Consider the following 23,685-nt stretch of genomic DNA (forward strand, 5'->3'; position numbering starts at 1 on the left):
TAGGGTGGGGGGTTGCGATCACGTACAGTAGATGTGGATGGTGCAGCGGGGTTGCGCAGCAATCCACCAACGATGTAACGTTCGGGAGGAGGAGAGAAAAATCCGTGGAGGCTGACCAATGAGGCGGATATTGCAGTTTTACCTTTTGCACATGTCCGATGTCGTCATTGGGAAACCACTATCGCACTGCCTCGTATCGCATCCCTGACAGAAAATGGATAAGCACAGGCTGGGAGCCCGGACTGATGCGGTAAGACATGGAGCTTTTGATTTGCAGCACCGCGCTGTCGTGCTGTGTGCACGGCTAATAGCCTGTGGAGGAAGACAAAGATCAGATTTTGCATTTTAACTCTATTAACTGCAACACGTCGGCTTTTTATTTCTGTTTAATGTGACATCACTGCGACGGTCACAGAGATTGAGCTCGGGAAGGATCGTGCATCCCATTTTCGGCTCTATGCACGCATCAAATTGCATTCAGCCATTCGCAGCTTGCAAAGCGTGTGGTTTTGTCTGTGCCTGCTTGATCTGAGCACAGTGGCTTACGTGTCCTGCTCATTACTGTCCAGTGTAGTCATTTCCCTGCTGGCTAATGCTGAACTAACATGTTCCCATCCTTGAACACTGACATCATCCTCATCAGGATTCTGGCTCCAGGCAGCAGCCCTTCATGCAGCAGCAGCAGTCAGGACATAGTCTGCAGTGTTTGCTAGCTCAGCGCGTCAATGCGACGTTTGTTCGGATTTGATGCATTTCTCTGCGACCCAAGTTCATTATATTTCAAATAAGACAGGCCGTGAGCCCTGCACGGCTGCAGTGTGACGGAGGTTGCATGGGTTGTTCTGATTTTCTCATGAGAAGACCGGCAGAGTGAGCTAGCCAGATGCTGCAGAGTTGTACAGAGGCCACAGCATGTGTGCACACAGATGATAGGTGTGTTATATTCAGGCAGAAATTTCGAAATTTTATTTTTGTGCAACAAAAACACAAACCTTACATTTGAGGGTAAATTGATTAACTTTGGAAAAATTTTGAGAACTTCAGAAATTCATCAGCCTGTAACACAATGTCAATTTTCATCTTTAATTACTGATCCCATTCATTAGCTCATCATTAAGCCACACGGTCAGAAACCGGCATACAGTGACCACATAAGATCTCAAGTGTTCAATTTACAATAATATAAAGTATACAAAAGCAGCAAACTCTCACCTGTGGTTCAGCTTCTATGTAATTTCACCCCGGTCGGTGATAAGATTACTCATCAGTTAATTCATTGTCGGTCAATGACTTACCAGTTTAAGAAACAATCATTATAGCACTATTTTTGGATTATCCATTGAATACAGTGAGGCCAATAGAGTGGAGCCTTTCAGCCTGCAGTACCCAGGTAGTCATACGTGGGTAGACCCGTGTCTCTGAAGACAGATAGTGATGGAGTGAGGAAACTGCTGCAGAGGCCACAATCGACACAAACCTAATGCCTGCACAAACATATAAGTGGTGGGTTTGTCACTTGAGGCCATTCTGTTTACTTTTATTCTTGCTTGCTTTTGACATTTTCTAATGTTTTTCAAATATGTTTCAAACTATTGATGAAGCCCCACTGAAAGTGGAGCCATGCCCTATTTATTATCTGTTGAACTATGAGTGAAACCATTCAAGTATTATGGGATAGCAGGCTCAGTGACTAGTGATGCTGATGTAGCCACTTGAAAGAGCAACAAGATTTGCAGTAACATGCAGTCGTTGAGAGACTTTATGAGGCGTTCTGGCACAGCAGTAGTTTGAACAAAATACTATCAGCATGCAATGTGCTCACAATGACAATGCTTCTGTACTGATATACAGATATAATAATTACCGCGCTCACATCTTAGTTTAGCATGTTAGCATTCCAACATTTGCTAATTAGCACTAAACACAAAGTACATCTGAGGCTGACCTGATCACCGGATCACAAATGGCAATCCATGCATTGATTGTGGAGACATTTCTGTCTAGAGTACTGTAGTGGACCCACAACCCAACTCGTGTCTGTCAGATAGGTGATAGTATAAAACTCGCAGCCACCCATAATTCACTGTTGCAGAAATAGATTGAAGCAGTAAAGCTACTAGTGATTGAACTGAACTGCAGCATAAGTGGAATCTGTTTTGTCACACTGTGAGGATTTTATATGCACACCAGTATCCTACTTCTGAGTATTGTCTTGCCTTTGATCATATTTTAGGATGTTTACAGGGAACATACAGTAACCTTGGTATTTATATCTCTGTGGAGCCTTTGATTTGGATCTCTGGGTTTCTTATCAGGCTGCTGTCTGTGCAGATGTGTCTGACTCTTCCACATCCCTGCCATTCTCATTTCAATCATTTCTGCAGTCATTTCAGCAGCCCAGGATTATAGCTGTCTCGACACTGCTGCATTTAAACCCTGCCTGCTGGGTTTGGTTTCTTCGTCTCACCAGCAGTAATGGAAAATGAGAACAAGAAGCATATTCGTATTCATATTTTGTTCAGGCTGTACCAACTCATAGCTTATTATAGCTTCTATCATGATGTTTTTCTGACTAATCACTACGTTGTTTGAAATTTTTTTTCCATACATATCCCCACTGATGCACCTTTAGTCTTCTCAAAAGTGCTTACCAGGTTCCTCTTAACAGGAAACTGAAGAATATTTTACACTGCTGTTGTATTTTATATATCCTGTGAAGTATAACATCTGAAAGAAATCAGCAATTTAGTCCATGAAGAATTATCTTTTTGGAGAGGAATATCTGCAGTTAGTTGCAGCTATGGGATAAGGAACGATGGCAGACATTAGTTACTGGTGAATGGGCTGCTCCACCTTTCATGAAACCTTCTCCCTCCACACCCACACAGCCGTCGAGTTAGGATGTTGAGGTTGGAGCACATCTGACTGAGGAAACCAGTGCTCCTGTCACAATCCTGTCCCAGTCTTCCCTTTGTTAACCAAGTGATTTAGTTGCCTGACATTAACTGAACCTTAACAAAGAGTATTTGTACAGATATTGTTTAAAATGTGGTCACTGACATTGTCCAATATCTAATATCTATATATTCAAATCAATATATTATGACTGGCAATAAGGTTAATTTAATTAAAACAGTGCTTCCTTTGAGCATACCATTCATGCAAAGGGTGGACGTTTGTGTGATTCAGTTTTCTAACCTTAACCATAACTTAAACATAACTCAGTAGCTATGAGCAGATATTAGTAATGAATAATTTGGATAAGATGAACATCTTGTAATTATGCCAAGTCATAATTGTGAGACTGAAGTTCCTATTACAAAAACAACGTATGTCATGTAAACATTTTTGTGATGCACTGCACATTTGTAGATAGAGCTGAAGCCTCAGCCACATTTGTGACACACAGGCTTACGTGCAATACGTGACTGATATATTACATTACATTACACTTTTCTTAGCGGATGCTTTTGTCCAATGCAATGTACAGTGTGTTCTCAACCATGTAGATACAACCCAGATAACGCAAAAATCATGCATGTACGTCAACTTCATCAAATATGCTGGTTCAAGTGCTACATTTAGAAACAATAAGAGATAGTATTTATTTTTTGTTAATTTATTTTATGGGTCAAGGTGCAGTCTCAACAGATGTGCTTTCAGTCTGTGTATAGAGTTTCTGCTGTCTTGATGTGAATGGGGAGCTTGTTCCACCATTCTGGAGCCAGGACAGCAAACAGTCTTGATTTTGTTGAGTGGTATCTGGGCCTCTTTCATAGTGAGCAAGCAGATTGGCAGTAGCCAAGCTTAGTGGACGGGCTGGGGTGTATGGGTTGACCATGTCCGGGATATAGGATGGGCCTGAGCCATTCACAGCACAGTTGACAAGTGCCAGTGTCTTGAATCGGAGTCCGGTATCTAGTGCTGCTTCATTCTGGATTTGCTACAGAGGTTGAATAGCATGTGAGCGAGTTGCAGTAGTCTGGGTGAGAGATGACTGTTGCAAAGTGAGGTGCAGAGGACAAAAACATCATGCAGGCAGGGAGTGATGCTGAACAAATTTAGGCAGACTTTTATTCTCTAACACAAAAAAACAACAACAAAGAAAACTTAACAATACCCTTTAGCTCCCATTACTCAGCTTAGAACAGAATCTGGTGCTGCTTTTCTTAACCAGTCCAGTCTCTCTCCCAGTGCTCTCACATATATAGTATAGGAGCCCGCCTTGCCAGTTCAAACTGACCTATCAGGTCAGCACTGCAGGAAAGAGGGTTGACAAGGTTAACCACAAACACATAATGTCCTTCTTAGCTTGCTCACACAACAAAGCCTCATTTCATTCTTCAGTGTGTTATCACAAATATCATACATTCAAAATAAGCAGATCATTTAGATATCGCACAGTATTTGTCTTAATCACCTGTCATTTCATCTCTCATCCTTTTGACCAATCAAATCTAAGAATCTAAGAAACCCACTCCTACAGCACATAAAAGGGCTATTGTTCAGGCGTGCTCACTCTTTGAACACTAGCACAAGATGGCCTCCACCAGGACTCACCCTCTGACAGGTTAAAACTTTGATTACCCCATGAGTTTACTAGATTCTTAAAAAAAAAAAGTGCTTCTAATGCTGAGTACAGTTATACAAGATTGGTATTTCTCAGTTAATTTATTGAACTAAAATTTAATAAAGAAAACAAAGCAATTGTGTGAGAGTGTCTGTTCACCTTACTTGAAAAACAAGGGTTTAACAAATAGTGAGGGAGGTGGGGCTTCCTCACAATGACGACAGCCTGCACCAGAAGCTTAGCGCATAACCTCCTTATATTGTTGAGAATGAATCTGCAGGAATGGGTTGTTGCAGCACTGTTTCCTGTGAACGATAGCTGGTTGTCCAGTGTTGCACTCACTGTCCTTACGGTCTGAACCAGGGACACCAAAGCAGTCTCAGTGGTAATGGAGAGGTCATGGATTGGAGATGTTTTTACAGGGCATTTGAGGATAACATCTATACCGACATTATTGTTCAGGGAGAATGCTGCAACAGCATCATGATTACAAAAATGTCATCTGACACTCAATAGCAAGGAGTGTGGACTCTGGAACTTGTGTTTTGGGGCCACATACATTATGTGTGAAATACTATTGGAGCAACAAAACCAAAGTTTTAGATGTAACAGAGCACAGGCAATCCAAGAGATGTTGCTGAAACTTCTTGGGGCTATTAAACTGCAGTAGGAGATTTATCCCCAATATGGCCACTACATCAGAAGCATTGAAGAGATTCATGAGACAAAACTCCAAACTGATGTGGGAAAATGGAGCAGGAAACAGCATTTAGTGAGAGTCAGCTAGCTCACATGTAATGGCATACTTCAGTCAAGAGGTTGAGGCATGGATTGCAAGAGGCTACTCTACAGTGGGTTTAGGTTCAATCATGAGCCAAAAGCAAACAGAAAAATGTGTGTACCACTGATGTACAGGGTTTCTATGCTGAGAAGGAATGAGAAACCCTTGGCTTTGATGGACTGGACCGAACAGCGTAAATGGAATTTAGTTTGTGCTGCTCACACCATTGAAAGATAACAGCAACATCACTTTCCAGAAACCTCAGTCCAACACAGATCTCACTGTCAACTGTTTTCACTGGAACTGTGTTCTACTGAAGAAAGTCCAAATTAAAACTGTTGTCAGTTTGTTTCGTGTTTAAGTGAAACAAGTACACTGTTTCTGGAAAGAGATGTATCTGTTGAATTTTGTAGCTGTAACTTTTCAATGCCATGAAGAGCACAATACCGTATGAAACCATGGTGTCTGAGATATTCCCGACTATCTCCTGTAGGTTACTGAGGTGACTTTTTGAAGTCTGTGGTTGGTTTGCCACTCACCAAAATTTTGATTTTGTCAGTTGGGCAATGATATAAAGCAAGTCTTGACTGCTAACCACTCAAGCTGAGGAAATGGCCCCAGATAATCATTCATGGTATGGCAACTTGTGGTAAAATGCCATGTTGTTAACAGAACTCATAGGGTGCCTCAGGTTGACCCCACACCTGTCAGTCTTCTTAGTGGATCAACAGCTATCAAGACAGTCAACTTACATTTCATTGTGCAACCATTTTGTTGTAAAATGACAAAAAAGTGACTTGACTAGAATTGGAAGCAATTTTGCGACAGTTTAGGGTCAACATCTATTGGCTTTTAGACAAAATGAATTATGGGGCACATTCACATTGGTTTCAGCTTGGGGCATTGTGGTTGGTGTTAAGCACACACACACACACACACACACACACACACACACACACACACACACACACACACACCTATAATTACACAAATTAATTATTACACCATAAATAATAACTGCGTAATACTGATATTTTATGCCACTTTGGGTGGGAATGGGTAAGATTTAAGATCGAAGCACACATACGCCCTATTGGCCCAGTGTTGAAGGGACGTGACTAAGACAACTTCATGTCATTCAGGCTTGAAAGGCCCATTTATTTGACCCTCAGCTAACAGCTTCTTTATTTGCAGTGCTATGGGTCGCTACACACTGACAAAGCACAGCTCATTGACTGGATTATAATGGAGCCTGCAACCCATTCTCAGCATGTTGCTAAGTATCCCTGCCTTTCTTTTGGACACAGTGTGTATCGTTACTTGCCTGACTCACCATCCTAGCTGTATGAGCAGGAGATTTTGAGAGTGACATATAACCTAATTTTTGCGAGGAGCAACATAGTGGAAGACAGTCTTTCTTTCCCCTTCTCTGACCTCGCTCTTTAGTGTTCTTAGGCATACATCATCTTAATACACTTTTCTGCAAGTGCTTCATGGTCTCGATGCAAACCTTAATGGAAACAATATATCTTTTTGTGCAAGCCCTCCATAATCCTGATAAACCTCACTGCAAGTGTTACATCTCCTTCATACACCTTACTGCAAGCGAATCAACGTCCTTATACACCTTATTGCAGGCATTAAAACATCTTGATACACCTTACTACAAACATTACATCATCTTGACCGTTACTGCAAGCATTACGTTGTCTTGGTACACCTTACTATGAATGTTACATCATCTTGATACACTTTGCTGCAAGTCCTACACAATCTTTATATACCTTAGTGCAAGCATTCCATCATCTTGATCAGGTTTGGAATTTCATTTCATCATTTTATAGGGCCACTTGGTATTGGGTAGGTATTGACACATACAGTACATCAACTAGATAAAGATGGCTACCATTACATAATAAACTGATTCACTGAACAGTAGCTAGCTCACAGTCAGTTTCTTACTGGCTAGCTAACTATATTGTTACTTCTTGAATCAGAATTTTCCATCCACCATCTAAAAAAAGTCCACTTTTTAGCAGTTTTTAGCTGCATCCTGAAAGTGCATCTTCAGAATCTTTTATGACATGACAGTTGCTGGGGAAAAGAAATAATGAAACTAACATTAATGTTGGAGTGCAACTAGCTACCAGTGTTAGCCGACCTGACATTAAAACATGACATTGACTTGACAGCTAGCTAGCAAGTGTTAGCTAATGTTACATTTGTTAACATTACTGTTGCAAACATTAGGCTATAATATTTATTAGGCATGTAACACTACTTAGGCCAATGGGTCAAGTAAGTCATTGTAGTGATATACAAGCCATGTGTAACATTATATGTTGAGCCTCTTGTCGTATTTGTTTGCTCATTTATCAAGCTTTCTTACATCAGCTCAAGTTCACTCAGTTTTGTGGCATTGGCACATATGGATGAATTTGATTAAGCCTGCTGGTTGGCCAGTCCTAGATTTGTGCCAAACTGTCGTCATAAATAGCCTGGTTTTCTAACAGTTTTCTAGCAGTCGAAATTGAATCCTCCAGTTGTTATGTGCACAGCTTTTCATTTTATGTTGCCCAATAAGAATTCAGAATCTCAATAAAAGACAATATATTGACTGAAAAGAGGCGGAGGTAAAAACAGCTGAATCAGCTGTGTCAGTGCAGGCAGAGTATCAAGACCACTGTGGCCACTGAGCATGTAATATTTTGAGAGGCATAAGGCCAAACCAAGGGGGCATGGCGGCAATCATCACTCCCATGAAATTCCCACGGTCTTGATGCACCTAACTGCAAGCATTAAATAATTTTGACACAAATTTCTGCACAGATTACACCTTGTTGATACACTATACTGCAAGCATGACCCATCCTCCAGCAAGGATTGTGTTGTCTTGGTACATGTTACTGCAAGCATTACATTGTCTTGATATACCTTCTTGCAAGGATTACATCACCTTGGTTTACCTCTCTGTTAGATCAGCTTGATATACCTTACTGCAGTACAAAGGTATTGTACCTTACTGTGTTACATAATCTTGATACAGTTTACCGCACACAGCGCTACACCACACTCCAATCATTACGTCATCTTGATACACCTGCACCTTAATAAACTTTACCGCAAACGTTTTCTTATCTAAGAAAAGACAAAGTAATCTCTGTAATCTAAATTAAAGTTAGGAGCATATCCATACCATTTTACCACAAGCTCTTGTAAAAGTTCTTAGCAAAATTTGTGAAATTTGAGTATTAACTAAAATGCCTTTCATGGTTCTCATGATCCAGTCAGTGCTTAAAGTGATAGTACAAACCAGATATGAAGCGGATGCACAGCAGTCTTGAAATCACTCGTGAACACACTGACATCATATGGAGATCACAAGTGCTTTGAAATCAAAACACTACGAAAAGAGTGGGATTCTTTGCATGCTTATTCATGCAGTTTAATGTTCTGATCTGCAGAAGAAAAAAAAACCTTGTGAGTTGCCAGATGACTGATGCTGAAATTAGTTAGCCAAAACCCCCCCTGGTTACTTTCTGCTTTAGTCCAGTAAGGTTTGCAGAAGGGGAGACCACAGAGAGTCCAAATGCAAAATGTAACATACAGGAATCAGACATTTTGAAGGGTGTTCAGTGCCAGTGGTGCAGTGTTCTGATGTACTGAGAGCTCAGCTCCATTGAATAGTTCCATACTCACTATGCACCATAAAACAGTGCTCACTATGCTCAGTGACCACAATTAATACTGCTACATCCACTGGAGAAGTGACAGTACCAGTGCACTACATCCGTTAGACTATCTCATGAACAAGGGACCAGTTAGAGGTATTAACCATCCCTTAAATGTGTCTTTTCCAGTTGTTGCTGATCAGAGGAATGGGTCACCTCGTATGGCCTTATATGGAAACTACTTATATTAGTATATGTATTAGTATATATTTTTTTAAACCTGTATTAGTATCAGCACTATACTGTCAGTAGTCAGTCAGTCAGTCATGTTGTGTTGGCCCACTGGCCACTTGCAGAAGAACTGACAGTGTAAAGGCAGAGCGAATCTCATTGCATGCAGGCATTTGTGGCTGCAAGGTTTCAGCCTCTGTCAGGTCATACTCAAATAATATATAATAATGTTCTTTTACCCTTTGAACCCCAAGTTTCTTTATTGGTTTTTCACTAATTTTAAAGCTTTATGGAATAGTCGGTACATGTCAGTGTTCCAGAGACATAAGAACCGCATTGCCCATGTGGATTTTGTCACTCCTGTTGTTTTTCTTTTTTCATTTCTGTCTTTTTTTCTCAAATTTTAAAAGTGGATTTAAGGTTGTTCATCCTTGAAGGATGCTGGAGATACTATTACTGGAAGGAGTGTGTGTTTGATGTTGAGTTGTTATTCTGAGAAGAGGTGATTTTGTTTGGATAGCTGTCTTTTCGAAAAACGGCTGCACTTCAACCTCATTTGTGTGTCAGTGAAGTGACAGTAGAGTACTAGTAGATGTACAGATGAGAAAGTGAATCTTCCAGTTCATTTTGAATGGAAATCCAAAGAGAGAGTTAACTCTATGTGATTATCACTCAGCTACAGCAAAGCCAGTCATACAATGGTGTCAGTCATGTCATGCTGGACATCAGCCTGGTCACCGTGCAACACTGAGGTCCAAAATGTACTCAACCTTTTCCTTCTTTCTTTAAAAAGCCATGACATGAATCAGTTTCTAGCAGTTCACACCTTATCCCCACTCATCTCCTCAGCCAGAGCTCTGACAGAGAGTTCAGTCTAGTCCAGTCTAGCTAATCAGCTAGACTGTTGGCTGCAGTCCAGAGGTGTAGTGCAGGGTATATGCAGGTAGCCACTTCTAAATCCCATCTGATGTGCATCATTCAGTAGTGTGCTGCGAGTCAGTTTCTTTCACAGGATGATGAAGGTAAGACCTGCTCTACTCAAGTACTAGCCTCTGATTGGCTAGTACTTGTTGCTTTTGTTGGTTTAATTGCTTAGATTTAGGTATGAGGAGTGATGATTAGTTAGTGTTAGGTAAGCCAGTGAGAGTTAGAGTTGGATGGGTCACGCCTTTGTCATCCTGTGGCTTACTTCATGTAATAACACAACGAAATATGGCCTTTGGAATATGTAATTAATGAATTGCTGTGAATTGCATGAATTACCTGCTGGTAGGGTTCGAGTTTGGGGCATGAACTGGGGAATAAATTAAGAGTATACCCACTTCTCCAGACACCACTACACAACTGCTACAGTCTGTGTAATGTTAACATTAATCACTTCCAAGTAGTATATATGAAGACCATTTATACAGATTATTTTTATGAAGTTGATTGTACAATGTAATGGTGATAGAGTAATGGCACCATTGGCATTTAGATTGGTTCCCCACAAGACTTGCTTTCACTATGCAGTCATGTCTGCACCAGGTACAATCTCCTGAAGGCTGACTGCCAATCTAATCAGGCTGGTACCATTTTTCATTTGCATTCTTGACTATTACAGATTCAATTAATGAATAAAGTCATGCTTTTTCTGCTAATGTTTTCCTCTACTCCACCCTCCACCCTGGTGCCAACCCCTACACCTTATAGGACTATGGCAATTTCAGTTTTTCTCTTCAGTGAACATGCTTTCTTCTCTCTTATTTCCAAAGTGGTGTTGATTGTGTCTTCACGAAATTTTGGAAACAAATGAATTGTATTCTATATTTCAGCTAATTGCTGTGCACTGAGGAACATAGAAAGCACTTTGGTTGCCTTTGCGACAGTTGCGCCAACAGTGATACCACTTGGAGAAGCTAGAGGGGGTTGAAAATGTGTCTGGTGGTTTATTATAATACAGACCCTAAGCAATGCCAAGTTGTTTTTGTGCTTAATCCTAACCAAACCTTAGCCATAGCATCAGTACATCATAAAATAGGTTAATTTCATTGACTGTATTAATGTATTTAGAAGGAACCTAAGGAAATAATTTCCACTGGTAATGGGGTGCATGGTATATAGCGATGCACACTTACACTTATGTGGTGAAAATACCAATGTGAAGGTAGAGTAACACGATGTGCTTCATCCAGCCTAACATAGAGTGCAGTACAGGTAACGTGGAATATGTCTCTTCAATAAATGTTGAGTTCATGCAGTTCAGGTCAAGTCTCTGGATATTCATCTGATACACCAAGTCCTCCAGTTACATGAAGTTATTAAATGGTTTCAGAAGTCAGTCGGGTTCATCATTTGAGTTGATAGACGCTGAAGTTTTGTCATCTGAAGATGAAGATAGCAGGTGTGTTCCTCAGTGGAGGCACAGAAAGAAAACTGATCAGTTTAGATTATCATCACCACTGGTGCTGACAGGCAACGTGGGAGAAAACTGGAAACAGTGAGAACAGTGCTTCCAAATCTAAGACAGTGAGTTGTGCAGAAGGCAAGGATGGCAAGATCAGAATAGCCATCTTACTATTCACACTAGGAGATGCAGCTTTTGAATTGGATAACATGATTAACATTGTGGGCTGTACGGTGGGGCAGCAGGCAGTGCGCGTGCCTCACAGTAAAAAGGTCGCCGGTTCGATCCTCGGGTCAGGCAGGGTTTTTCTATGTGAAGTTTGCATGTTCTTCCCGTGCTTGCGTGGGTTCTTCCCAGGCACTCTGGCTTCCTCCCACAAACCAAAAACATGCTCATTAGGTTAATTGGTGACTCTAAAATTGTCCTTAGGTGTGAGTGTGAGCGTGAATGGTTGTATGTCTCTATATGTTGCCCTGCGATCGACTGGCGACCGGCTCAGGGTGTTCCCCGCCTCTTGCCCATTGACAGCCAGGATAGGCTCCAGCCCCCCCGCAACCCCGAAAAGGGATAGTCGGGTATAGACAATGGATGGATGGATGGATGGATTAACATTGACCATGATGGATGGATGAAATTGTAGCTGCTTTCAGAGCATATTGCAAGCAATTCCAAGAAAACTGAAGTGTTTGAAAGACACTTTTGGGCTCAGCCCACAAGAACTTTGCTGGTGACATATGGCGTGAGGGTAGAAGGACAGCATCACATCCACAAAGACCCCAAAACTACACTAGTCATACATGGCTGCAGAACAGTACCACTGGCAGCAATGGACAATATAGAAATATACAAGAAACAAATGTAGAAGGAGCTCTTAGCAATAGTTTTCTCTGTCAAAAGGTTCCATCAGTATGAATATGGTGTGAAGGTTAATGTTCATTCAGACCACAAACCATTGGAAAACATCCCAAGAAAGCCACTGGGGACACAGTGTGCAGAATGAAGAGAATGCTACTCCAGCTGCATTGAAATAACATGAGGTTAGAGAAACCAGCAAGAGTAAGATAGGTTTTGAAAGTATACGAAAAAAAATCCCATCCCCTCGCTTCACGCCCTTCTCCAAAGCCACTCCTGCAAAACACATGAACGTGGACTGCCTGACAACTGCTGAAGGGGTCCATGAGAGAGTAGTGATGAGAAGACCAATTCTTTTCATGAACACATAAATAAGCAACCTTTTGGTCTTTCTGTCTGAATCTGCTTGCCTGGCCTGGCAGTTACAGAGTGCTCACACACCCACACACACCCACAGCTGTTAGCTGCTGCTACTGTCAGCTCTGGGGGTCTGTACTGGGGCGCTCTGACATTCTTGTGCAACTAGCTCGCTATAGCTTCAGAAACATATCTGCCTAACCTTGTGGAAGACTGTGGTCATGCACAATGAGTGCATGAATGGCCATTTGGGCCAAATGAAATGATTTACTTTAATTTACAGTTAATTTACAGTCAATATCCTCCTAAAAAGACCCTGGAATTCAACGTCAAAGATGAGATAGTAATGGTCATATCTCTTTCTGGTAAAGATGCAAATAGTCACATCTATTGGAAAGTATCAAGGTATCTTTAAATAAACTTAACAGCACAGAGTTTTACACCACATTTGTAGTTTCTGTTATACCACCATCATTATGGAAAGCACAGGGACTACTATCATCATAATTTGTTATTTTAAGAATTGCTCTGTTGATTTAATGTATATAAATGTAAGAAATAAATGTGTGCAAATAACAATGGGACATGAAAATAATGGCCAACAGGATTGGACATTGAAAGCTGGTTTTGAATTGATCCATTTCCAGTCCAGTCCACCAGACTGTAAACAGTATGTATGCTGAACATGTATCCTGATAGTGTTTACTGTGTGTTTGACCGGAGCAAGACTTGTATTCTTTTGTGGTCATTAAATTTGAACATGACCTTCACTGAACTGTTAGTGCGCTGTGGCGGTTACACTCTTTTTAAAGGATATTTACAAATACACTTGGCTGCAGTCGCCACCACATTTTAGGAAGACGTCAGCCATGTCAACACCATAATCACCCTCCATCTGCTCCAGTCTGAGCGTCTGCTCAACCAGTTGCTCAATCTGGGTCAGCTCCTTGTCCTGCAGTGGTTTCATACAGGTTGCAGCAGCTTGTATTTTTATTATTCTGTAAGCATTCTATTAAGTTCTCCATCTTTGTAATACTACTCTTTTTCATTTCCTGCATTCGTTTTACAAACATCTCTATGAATACAGATTATGATCTTATGAGTAACAGACACCCAAAAACATTTTGTTGAATTATTACAGTGTTAATATCTTGAAATGTCATTATTAATGAGTTCAGTATCATGAAGTTTCTTCTCTGATGTGGCTGATCGTAGACAAATCCCACCACTCAACTGCATCTTTTAAGTATGCACAGTGCCTGTCACTTTTCAACTGCCGCCTTTTAAAATCATATGGTAATTCATGCAGATTGCATGCACAGTCTGTGAGCAGAGGCACCAAACGGCATAATTTATCATTCACAGGGCTACGATGAGTGACTGGCACCAGGTTAAAAGCTCTGGCACCATTTAGCATTTTTCCAACCTAATTCTTATCTCATTTGTGGTCTGATAAACAGTAAATGCATTAAGTTCAGTGCCCCATATCAATATTTTCCAAGATACTGTATTACTCATGTGCTGTTAAGGCTTTTGTCATACAGAAGTGGACAGTTTGACTGCCTCTTATTGGATAGTCAGTGGGCAATGTGCTGATTGGCTTGTCAGCTCGGGCGAAAAACAGTCAAAGTGTGTACTTGTCTCTCGTAGCTTGTGGCTTCAGTGTCACATAGGACACTGATAGGAAACAGATAGGAAATTTGTCTGTCTCTTAAACTTTGTAAAACATTAATGTTGAAAATATTTCTGCTCAAATTTTGATTACTCAAAGACAAAATAGTTTTACAGCAACAAAAGCTCTTGACACGTGCAAATTATATCTCTGTGCTCAAAACCTTTTTTTATTTTTACAAATTTGCACATTCATATGTGTGTATTTTTTTCACATGCGCACAGAAGGGGATCGACAACTGCAGACTGAGATTATTTGTGAACATTATTTCACAAGCTCAAAATATTCACAATCCTTATCTGCTTCCATATTAACTGTCTGTTTTAAATCCTTAATCTAAGTCAATATAAACTCATTTATGGTATAGAAAGCTTGACATATTTTTTGCCTTATGACCACAAAGCCCAATCATAAAACATTACAAAATAAGGAAATTCTACCAACTAGAACCCAAGCTGTACAAACACTCCAGCTCTGCTCCCGTCTGGCAAGAAGAATTTTAAACAATGCAGAATTGATAAATGTTTGCTTTCCTAACTATAGTAACAGCATCAGCAGTGCAAGCATGTGACTGAGTTTTCCCCAGTGTGACGTAAGTGTGTGTAAAAACTTTGCTTTGCTACAAGAATACTGCTGCCACATTAAGCCAGCTAAATGTGATAGCACATCTATTCCCCTCCATTGTGGCCTTTGGCAATAAGCTAGTGTTTTTTTCACTCCAAACTGTCCAGAGTGGATAAATCTGAAAACCCCAGCTTTATATTTTAGTTTGGATAGGAGAAATAAAGCTTTTGGAAAAAGATTATGTAAGCCTGCCTGCTTAGACACACAGACACAGACCCTCTCTGTGACCACTCATTTTAAATTTCAGTATAGCTGTTAAGAAATTGTCTTTAACTTGTAATTTACTGTATGTTGTACTGTCAGGTGGTTGACAGGAACATAAATAATATGATTGATTTCTTGGCACAGTGCCTTAGCAATAAAACCTAGCAATAAAAGTACTGTTTTACACTTATTCCATTGTCTGACACACAGAAATAAACATCATGAATCTAGTTGTTTTGAAAGTATAGGTTTAGACAGAGAGCAGAGAGTCAGCTGTCAAGCTTGGGCTCAAAGCAGGACTCAGATGCAGAGACTCGTTCACAAGTTTTGACTTTATTAGAGAAGTCTTGAACAAACCTCTGGGCAGAGTGATAAAACAAGAGGCTATGAAATTATCTGACGCGTGATCTTCCCTAGGGGAAATCACACAGCTATGAAACATTAACAAAGAAACAAGAAACCAAAACAGACTATGCAAAATTACCAAACAGAAAGCGCTCCAATAGGGAGGGTAATCTAAAGAACTAACATCTACAACAAATAACAGAAAATCACTCCACAGGGAGGAATAACTATACAGGCTAGAGAAACAGAAAATCACTCCAACAGAGGAAAAAACAGGATAAACAAAACAATACAAATACAACTAAAAATCACTCGAAATCGAGGAAAGACCTATGTCAGGAAATCTACGAAAACTAAAACTGGTCTATGAAATATACAACAAAAAATCACTCTAGATCAGAGGAAGAAAAACAAGAACTTCGATATCAAAACCTGAGGCTGTGGCAAGGAACGCTGGCGTGATCATACAGGGACGAAACACACTGGCACAAGACAAAGGGAAACGCAGACTATTTGAACACATGAGGGCAAGGGAACCAGGTGGAAACAGTCAGGTAATTGGGGAGACAATCAGACTGGAGACATGAGGAACGGCAAGTGACCTGAAACGAGAGGAGAGTTACTTTTCAAAATAAAACAGGAAATGACGAGACAAAAACCCAAGACAAGACAATACCTCACCGCGGTGTGACATCAGCAGGCTGTCCACTGCTGACCAAATTTGACTGTTATGCATGGTTTTCTTTTTTTGCTGGTCATTTAACCATTTTGCTATTGTTCAGTTGTTGTTGGTTTTTTTTTGTAGATAGAAATGTTTACAAAAGTGACTTTTTCACAGTATTTTTCACATACTGTCAAAATCAGCAAGTTTAGTGTGGAGTCTAGAATTCTGTTTGACTCTGTTGTGAAATAAGGTATTTGTACTTTACTTGGACGTGTCTGCTATGGCTCTCATTGAAACTTGACTGCCTTAAAACTAGACTTGACTTGAAGGACGTAAACACCCAAAGGCTGAGGTAACTCGGTCCCACGTCAGTAAATGCTGGAAAATGCTTCATAGTTTTGGAGCAGTAGCTGGGCTTAAATCTTCTGCTATGTAACAAGGCCGTTTAATTTAACTGGAATTTAATGGCGATAAATGGTCAAGTGAGTGTGTTTGTGCCTATCTTTGTGAGGATCAATTTGAGTTTTAGACCTTCAGAGTGATGACATTTTTGCATTGAAGACTTAAGAGGACAGGAACTTGTGTGGAGCACACAATGCACTAAAATGCATTGTGTGTACCCACTCTCAAAAACATTGCTCTATAGCACTAATACTGTTTGAAAACTCCACAGGTTAGCATGAAGCTTGCATAACTTGATTTTTAGTGTGAAGTTGTGGGCCTGTAAAGCCCATTAGTACAGTAAAAGGGGATTGCACACGTAAAGTTGACAAGATTTTTTTGGAATATTGAGAGACAAAACCACATACAAACTTCAATTCTAGTAAGTTTTAAACTGGATAATACAGCCACTGTATTGCTTGTGGTTAGAATAACCAGTGCTGGATGCCTTCACACAGATTTAGATTCATATATTTATATTTGGCCTTACTTTGATGACATTGCTATCATTAAGGACAGCAAGAAGTCAAAACTCATTAGAGGAACTTATTTTAGACTTCAAATGAATGTCTTGTTATGGCAAAAGATAACAGAAAAGCATGAGATGGATCCCAGAATAGTTTGTTTCATTTTTTCAAAACACTTCAATCCCTGGTAACTGACAGAGTTCAGTGTTTTTGGAAGTGAAGAAGCTATAAAGCTGTGAATGCATGAAGTGTTGGCCAGATTTAAGTGAAAATAGATGACATATGCCTGGATCCCCCATTTTTCTTGGACAGATTAGTTAAAGTTATGTGTTGTTAGTACTTGACGGTTACTGAGTCAAGGTTAGATATCTAGGGAGGGCCTGTTGGTATTTCACATAACATAGATCACATTACTGACTGTGGGCTGTGCCACAGAAAAAAATGTCACAAGGTTATGTGGAAATGAATTAATGTTTCTGCATAATCTCAGTAAATCTATACTGATAGATGTCATTCAAGAAGACTCACATGCCCTTAATGATTTCAAATCTGGACAAAGTTAGAGAAGCCAGAAAGCTTACTACCACTCCTTTACCACCTGAAGTAGAACACCAAAATTAATTTAATTGCACAAAACTGTGAGCACATGAAAGATAATTGCAAGTAGAAAATCCTTGGACTAAGTTTGCAATAATGTTCTTTTTCAAAACCCAACCAGTCAGGCTGAATGTGCTGCACAAGTCAAAAACATATTCAAACATCAAGTTAAGTCTTGAAACTAACTTCTTTATCAGTAAACAATACTGAATTGCATTTCTTCTCCATGGATAATTGTTACTGACTGAAATTCTTTCTTGTGTGTTTCAACAGGCAACATCAACATTAAAGCAACTTGATGGAGAAAACTAGAGGAGTCCCTTTAAGATGACACGCACAGACCCGCCTGATATACTGGTATCAACTGTGCATCGAGATATAAAAGTGGTCCCCATTTCTTCACACTACAAGTCCTTGCAATCCTCCAAACAATGTGATTCTATAAATTTCAGCACACTGGAGGACAGTAAGAGCAAAGTCAATAAAAGGCACTGCCGTACCTTTGACTATAAGTCATTGGAGTACCCAAAATCACACAAATACTCAATGGAGTCCCCATACAGGAAGGCTGATAGGCATGCAGCTAATCCAGATGTTGCGTGGAATGCCTTGGGCCGCCAGCAGAGATATCGTTTCTCTGCTCCGGACATTTTCAGCCATAGGTTAACTCCTCAATCAATGGCTGCAGAAATGGCCAGTGAGGTAGCTGTCCCTGAACAGAAAAGAAGAACCAGGTCAAGAAGTGCCCCTCGGGTCCAGACCAGTCTCACTCCTGTGTCTTTTGAAGGGTCCTCATCTTCGGGAAGGAAGGGCAGGGAGTCCCAAAGGGCTCCAAGAGACTCTCGTTGGAGACCAGAAGTATCACCACGTAGGGAGTCCTCCTATGCAGCAACTAGGGCTCATATGCATGAAGTCCATCCTATTAAGTTGCAGCCTCAAATGGGTGACAGCAGTAAATACTCACCTCATTATGCAGCTGATAATTCTGAGGATGGAGGGCTGGATAAACCAGCAACTAGTCCTCATGTCAGGTGTCGGGTGGACATCAAACCTGATGACGCAGCATTACATCATTCAGGACGCCAACATGCTACACCTCAAATGGACATACCCTGGCCAAGGCAATACAGTGGGGGGAGCAGGAGTCTGACTGTGCCACGCCATTTCTCCTACTCTAGAACACCAACTCCTACTGATTCATTAGGTACAGAGAGCAGGCAAGCTTATCAATATTCTCGCAGCATGCCAAATAGTTACTTACAACCCATGGATATTCCTTTGCAAAGAATGCCTTCATCGGGTGATTACTATGGTAGGGAACGTAGAGCTCATTCCAGTCCTAATGTGCCAACCAAGTTCTTTTATGCAGATGACCCCGGGAGATATGTTACTACTGCCCCTCCTCAACCAAGTACTTACTTTCATGATGAACGTTACACCCCAGGACAAACATATACTCCAAAAGTGCAATATGTGCAAGATCCAAGGACTCAAATGGTGCATGCTGTAGCTACAAGGCCTTATTATCCTGAGATGGAGACCTATCCATACTCTGTGCAGACAGGGTATCCCAAACCCTATGCAGCAAATGAACCAGGGCCATACATCATACAGACACCTCCAACAAGAATATTTTATGGGGATGATCCAAGGTCTTATCAAATCCAGACTGCTCCACCAAGGTTTTATTATTCTCGCGACATGTATGCAATGCCACCAGAGCATCATATTCCAGCAAGAGCATATTATACAGAGGGCCGAAGACATGCTAGAGTCGTTCAGTCACAAACAGATGACTGGTATGGCTCAGATGCATCTGGTTATTCCACCAATCCTGCCTCATATGTATCCCAAGTCACTCCAACAAGAGTACGCCAAGAACCTGTGTTAACACCCTGGTATGCCAACCCATGTGTAGAACCTCAAAGAATTGGCACAGATTCTAAATCTTACTCAAGGTCCTGGGACAATATTCTCAACTCTCGTGTAGAGAGGGAACAACCTCTTCCTGTACAGCGGGGTCAGAGCTATGATGATCTTCTTGAGTCCAGGAAGCCTGCAGCAGCCACAGGTGACAAACCACAACCAGTGGTAGTCAATCTTTCTAGTTCACCAAGACGCTATGCAGCCTTATCAATGTCTGATAACTCATTAATTGACAAAAGCCCAACGGAGACATCAAAGAGCACTACTGGTAAACTCTGGTTTGTGACTCCTGAGATAACCATCACTGATAATGACATTCGACCGGGCAAACTTAACAAGGCTGAAGGACGGTCTGCCAGTTGGGACATTCTTGACTCCAGAGGCACTGAGGGTCCAGAACTGTCTCAGCCAGATTTTCAAAGCTCAACCAAAGAGAAGACACATGACAACGCCTCACTACAGCAAAGCCTTGAACAGCTTGATGAGCTTCTGGCAGACCTTGTGACTGATTACAAGCCACCCAGTAGAAGGGCAAGTGAGGACATTCTGGATCAACTAAAGAAGTTAATTGATGAAGAAGAAGCAGTATCTCTGTCCAGAAAGAGCTCAAAGGCAGGTACAGATGAACCAGCTCCTCTTGACAAGCAGCCAACCTCAATAAGAATGAATCCTGATGCTTTTCGAGACATGGATGGGGCCAGTGACGCAATGAAGAGTGCAGATGAGTGCTCCCCAGATCAGAGCCCAGATGAGGATGATACAATGATGTGCTCTAACAACAAATGCCGTAGGACAGAGACCCTGTTCAATGCTTGTCTATATTTTAAATCCTGCCACAGCTGCTACACCTACTACTGCTCTCGTAACTGTCGCAGGGAAGACTGGGACATTCATAAAGAAAGCTGCCTGTATGGAAGAATCGGTAGCACATGCCGTCACATCATCAAACACTGCCGGGAGACTGTTGAAGTTCACAAAGCCTTCTCCCGTATTGCCAAAGTTGGCTACCTTTCTCGAGGTAGAGGAGTTCTCTTCCTTGGTTTTCCAAACCCTGCATCATCTAGTAATTTTCTGCAGTATGGTCTGGATAGTCTACTTATGTCTCCTACATACCTGTCCCTTCGAGAGCTTGAAAGCTTCAAGGACAACCTAGGGGAGTACTGTAAGGAGCTGCAGGAAGCTGGTAAAGAGTATGACCCCAATGAATGTTTCATCTTGAATGTTTCTATTGCTGTTGGTGACCAATTGCCTGATGGGCCATCACCAAGGAACCAAGCTCCAACTGTCAGAAAATATGCAAAGGTGGCACTGGCATCCTTCAGCCCTGAGAGAAAGGTTCATAAGAAAGAGAGTGACATGGAAACACTGATCCTCACTCCACCCCCAGGAACAGCAGACATTGACAAAGAGGGAGAGGAAGGCAGGAAGGCCAGAGAAATCTGTTTTATCAATATACAACGGGAGTTAAGGATTCGGGGTGTTTTCCTGCGCCATGAATACCCACAGGTGTATCAGCAGCTCTGTGAGTTTGTGGAAAGTAACAGAAGGTTCACACCCACAACTATTTATCCAATTGATAAGAGGACCGGTAAACAGTTTATGTGCATGATTATGGCTGCCTCCGAGCCCAGGACTTTGGACTGGGTAGGCACCCCGCATCTCCTTGATGACATTATTTAAGTGCACCTTTTGTTGTAAATATATATGTATAGAAATACATATATATTGTTACACATATTTATATATCAATCCAATTACAAACATTTGTAGATAAGTATTTTGTTATCAAAATTATATATATATTCATGTCTGCTTGGTCAGTATTATTCTTTTTCAGAATATTTCCTGTCAGGTGCAGAATGAGTACAGTGCATTATTTATTTTAGTCTTTTTTAGCAGGTACATACTTTTTATCCACCACAAAGTCATTTATATATGTATCCTGGTCATTTACTGTTTTAGGAAACATTCCCTTTGGTAGGGATGACCTAAGCTGACATTCTGGTATTCAGATTTTTTCAAATTATTTGCAACAACTGTATGTTCTTCTAAACTTAGCCTCTTTAAATGAGACAGTCACTCTCTGTAGGTGAGTACAACATGACTATTTTTCATATGTGACTTTAATGGAATATCAGGCAGAAAATATTCAACATTATTTTCTTAGCTACGTAAATACTTTCTATGCAAAGTTGCTTCATGAGTTAAGTACCACATTCCTGTAGAAGAAGTTGTCTCTATTATATTATATTATATTATATTATATTATATTATATTATATTATATTATATTATATTATATTATATTATATTATATTATACACATTGGTAAAGAAAGTTTTTGTTGAAATTGAGATAAAATGTTGAAAGTTTTGGTTGCAACTTAAATCCTCATCATAAGAAAATAATGAAAACAGAAAAAGAGATAGTTGTGCTGCTTGAAACATCAATAAAAAAAAACAGGCACAAAATCTTATTGTTTCATAGGTACAGTAGGAGTACTATACTGAAAGTTAACATTTTCCTCTTTGAGTCTAATGATGTACTTTGGAGAAAGGCTAAATTCAGTAGTTTTTTAATTCTGCACTGGAGAATTACTGGAGTACTACTGGACTTGAAAGCAACCTCCACAATGGATATTGAAATGGTGCCAGTTACCTGCCACACAGTAGGTGTTGGTCTGTACTGTTGAGAATTAAACACTGTGAATAGTGAGTTATCTACTACAAAAACAAAACTTGGTAAAATATCAAGAAATCATGCAATTTCCTATAACGTTGAAGTTGATGAGTTGTATTTTTAGATATATTTACAAATAAAAATATATGAATTAGCAGCAGGAGTCATTGTCCTTAGAACAAGATGAGCCATATTTGGCACAGTAGCTATATGGTACATAAATGCTTGAAGAAGACATTAGTTGTGTATTTGTGCTGCACTAGATTTATTACATGTGTGATTTATATTGTCTTTTTTCAATTTTAGTAAATCAGAACCATTGCATTGCTCATTGGTTGCAGACGTTTAAGCAACATTTATCAACTTGAGCCATGTTGCCTCATCTCTCTAAATACAGTACATTTCTTGATTTTGTTTTTGTAGTGTCCTAAATCCCAAATTTCCTGCCAGCACACTGATGATTTGAAATTTTCATTTAAGTTTTTTTTTTTTTTTTTAAATCAACAGACTAGCTGGAGCATATTGGATGTTATGCTAATATCCAGACTATTTCAAATGGTTTGACTGACCCATTTGACAAATGACTCAACATATCTGGAAGATGTGAAGGAGTGTTTGTCAATCAATCCTCAGTAAAGGTTGAATAAGCTGTTTTCTTCAATTATTAATCATTGTTCTCCATACCAAGTTTTTTCCCTTGTGATATCAGCTTTCCTTAGAGTTTATAAGACAAAGTACAGTGAAACTCGAAGCACATATATATTTGAAAATCTGTTTCACTGAGTTATACTTGACTGACAGGATGTGCTGTACAGTTTCAGTGAAAAGTGGCTGCATGTGACTCTTTTTCTATGCTCTGATCTCATTTTAACACAACATTGATGATAGTAACTTGCTTGATGAATGGACTTGTGAAAGTGAAAACTACCCTGCTGTGTAAGAAAAAATAAATAAATTTTCCATTTTTGTCAGTCATTCAAATTAAAATATCATGTCAAAGGCAATGAAGAAGAGACCTCACTAAAATGTCTAGTAATCTTGTATTTTTTTATACTTTCAACATGTGTCTGAGTGTGTCTATTTATAAACCATATCTAATAAATGGAATGGGAACTCTGGGTGCTGCTGTCTGCCTGTTCTTTAGGTGAAGTGCAACAACACTGGATCTGTCTAAGCATATCAGACAGTCAGGTCTCAATTGTTCATATTTTTTCAAAGG

At 40.2% G+C, this 23,685-nt stretch overlaps 1 protein-coding gene across 1 annotated transcript; it reads left to right on the forward strand.

The window, feature by feature from the left end:
- Window positions 1-39: 39 nt before the first annotated feature.
- On the forward strand, window positions 40-22,953 carry ajm1 (apical junction component 1 homolog). Its single transcript, XM_070989656.1, has 2 exons — window positions 40-250; window positions 18,136-22,953. The coding sequence occupies exon 2, from the start codon at window positions 18,190-18,192 to the stop codon at window positions 21,466-21,468; it is 3,279 nt and encodes a 1,092-aa protein (XP_070845757.1). The 5' UTR covers window positions 40-250; window positions 18,136-18,189; the 3' UTR covers window positions 21,469-22,953.
- Window positions 22,954-23,685: the final 732 nt, after the last annotated feature.

This window comes from Chaetodon trifascialis, chromosome 20, assembly GCF_039877785.1.
Source record: "Chaetodon trifascialis isolate fChaTrf1 chromosome 20, fChaTrf1.hap1, whole genome shotgun sequence".
In the NCBI taxonomy this organism is placed as follows: Eukaryota; Metazoa; Chordata; class Actinopteri; order Chaetodontiformes; family Chaetodontidae; genus Chaetodon; species Chaetodon trifascialis.

What these genes read in the sequence shown, in the direction of transcription:
- ajm1 (XM_070989656.1), top strand. Translation starts at nt 18,190, where the DNA reads ATGACACGCACAGACCCGCCTGATATACTGGTATCAACTGTGCATCGA.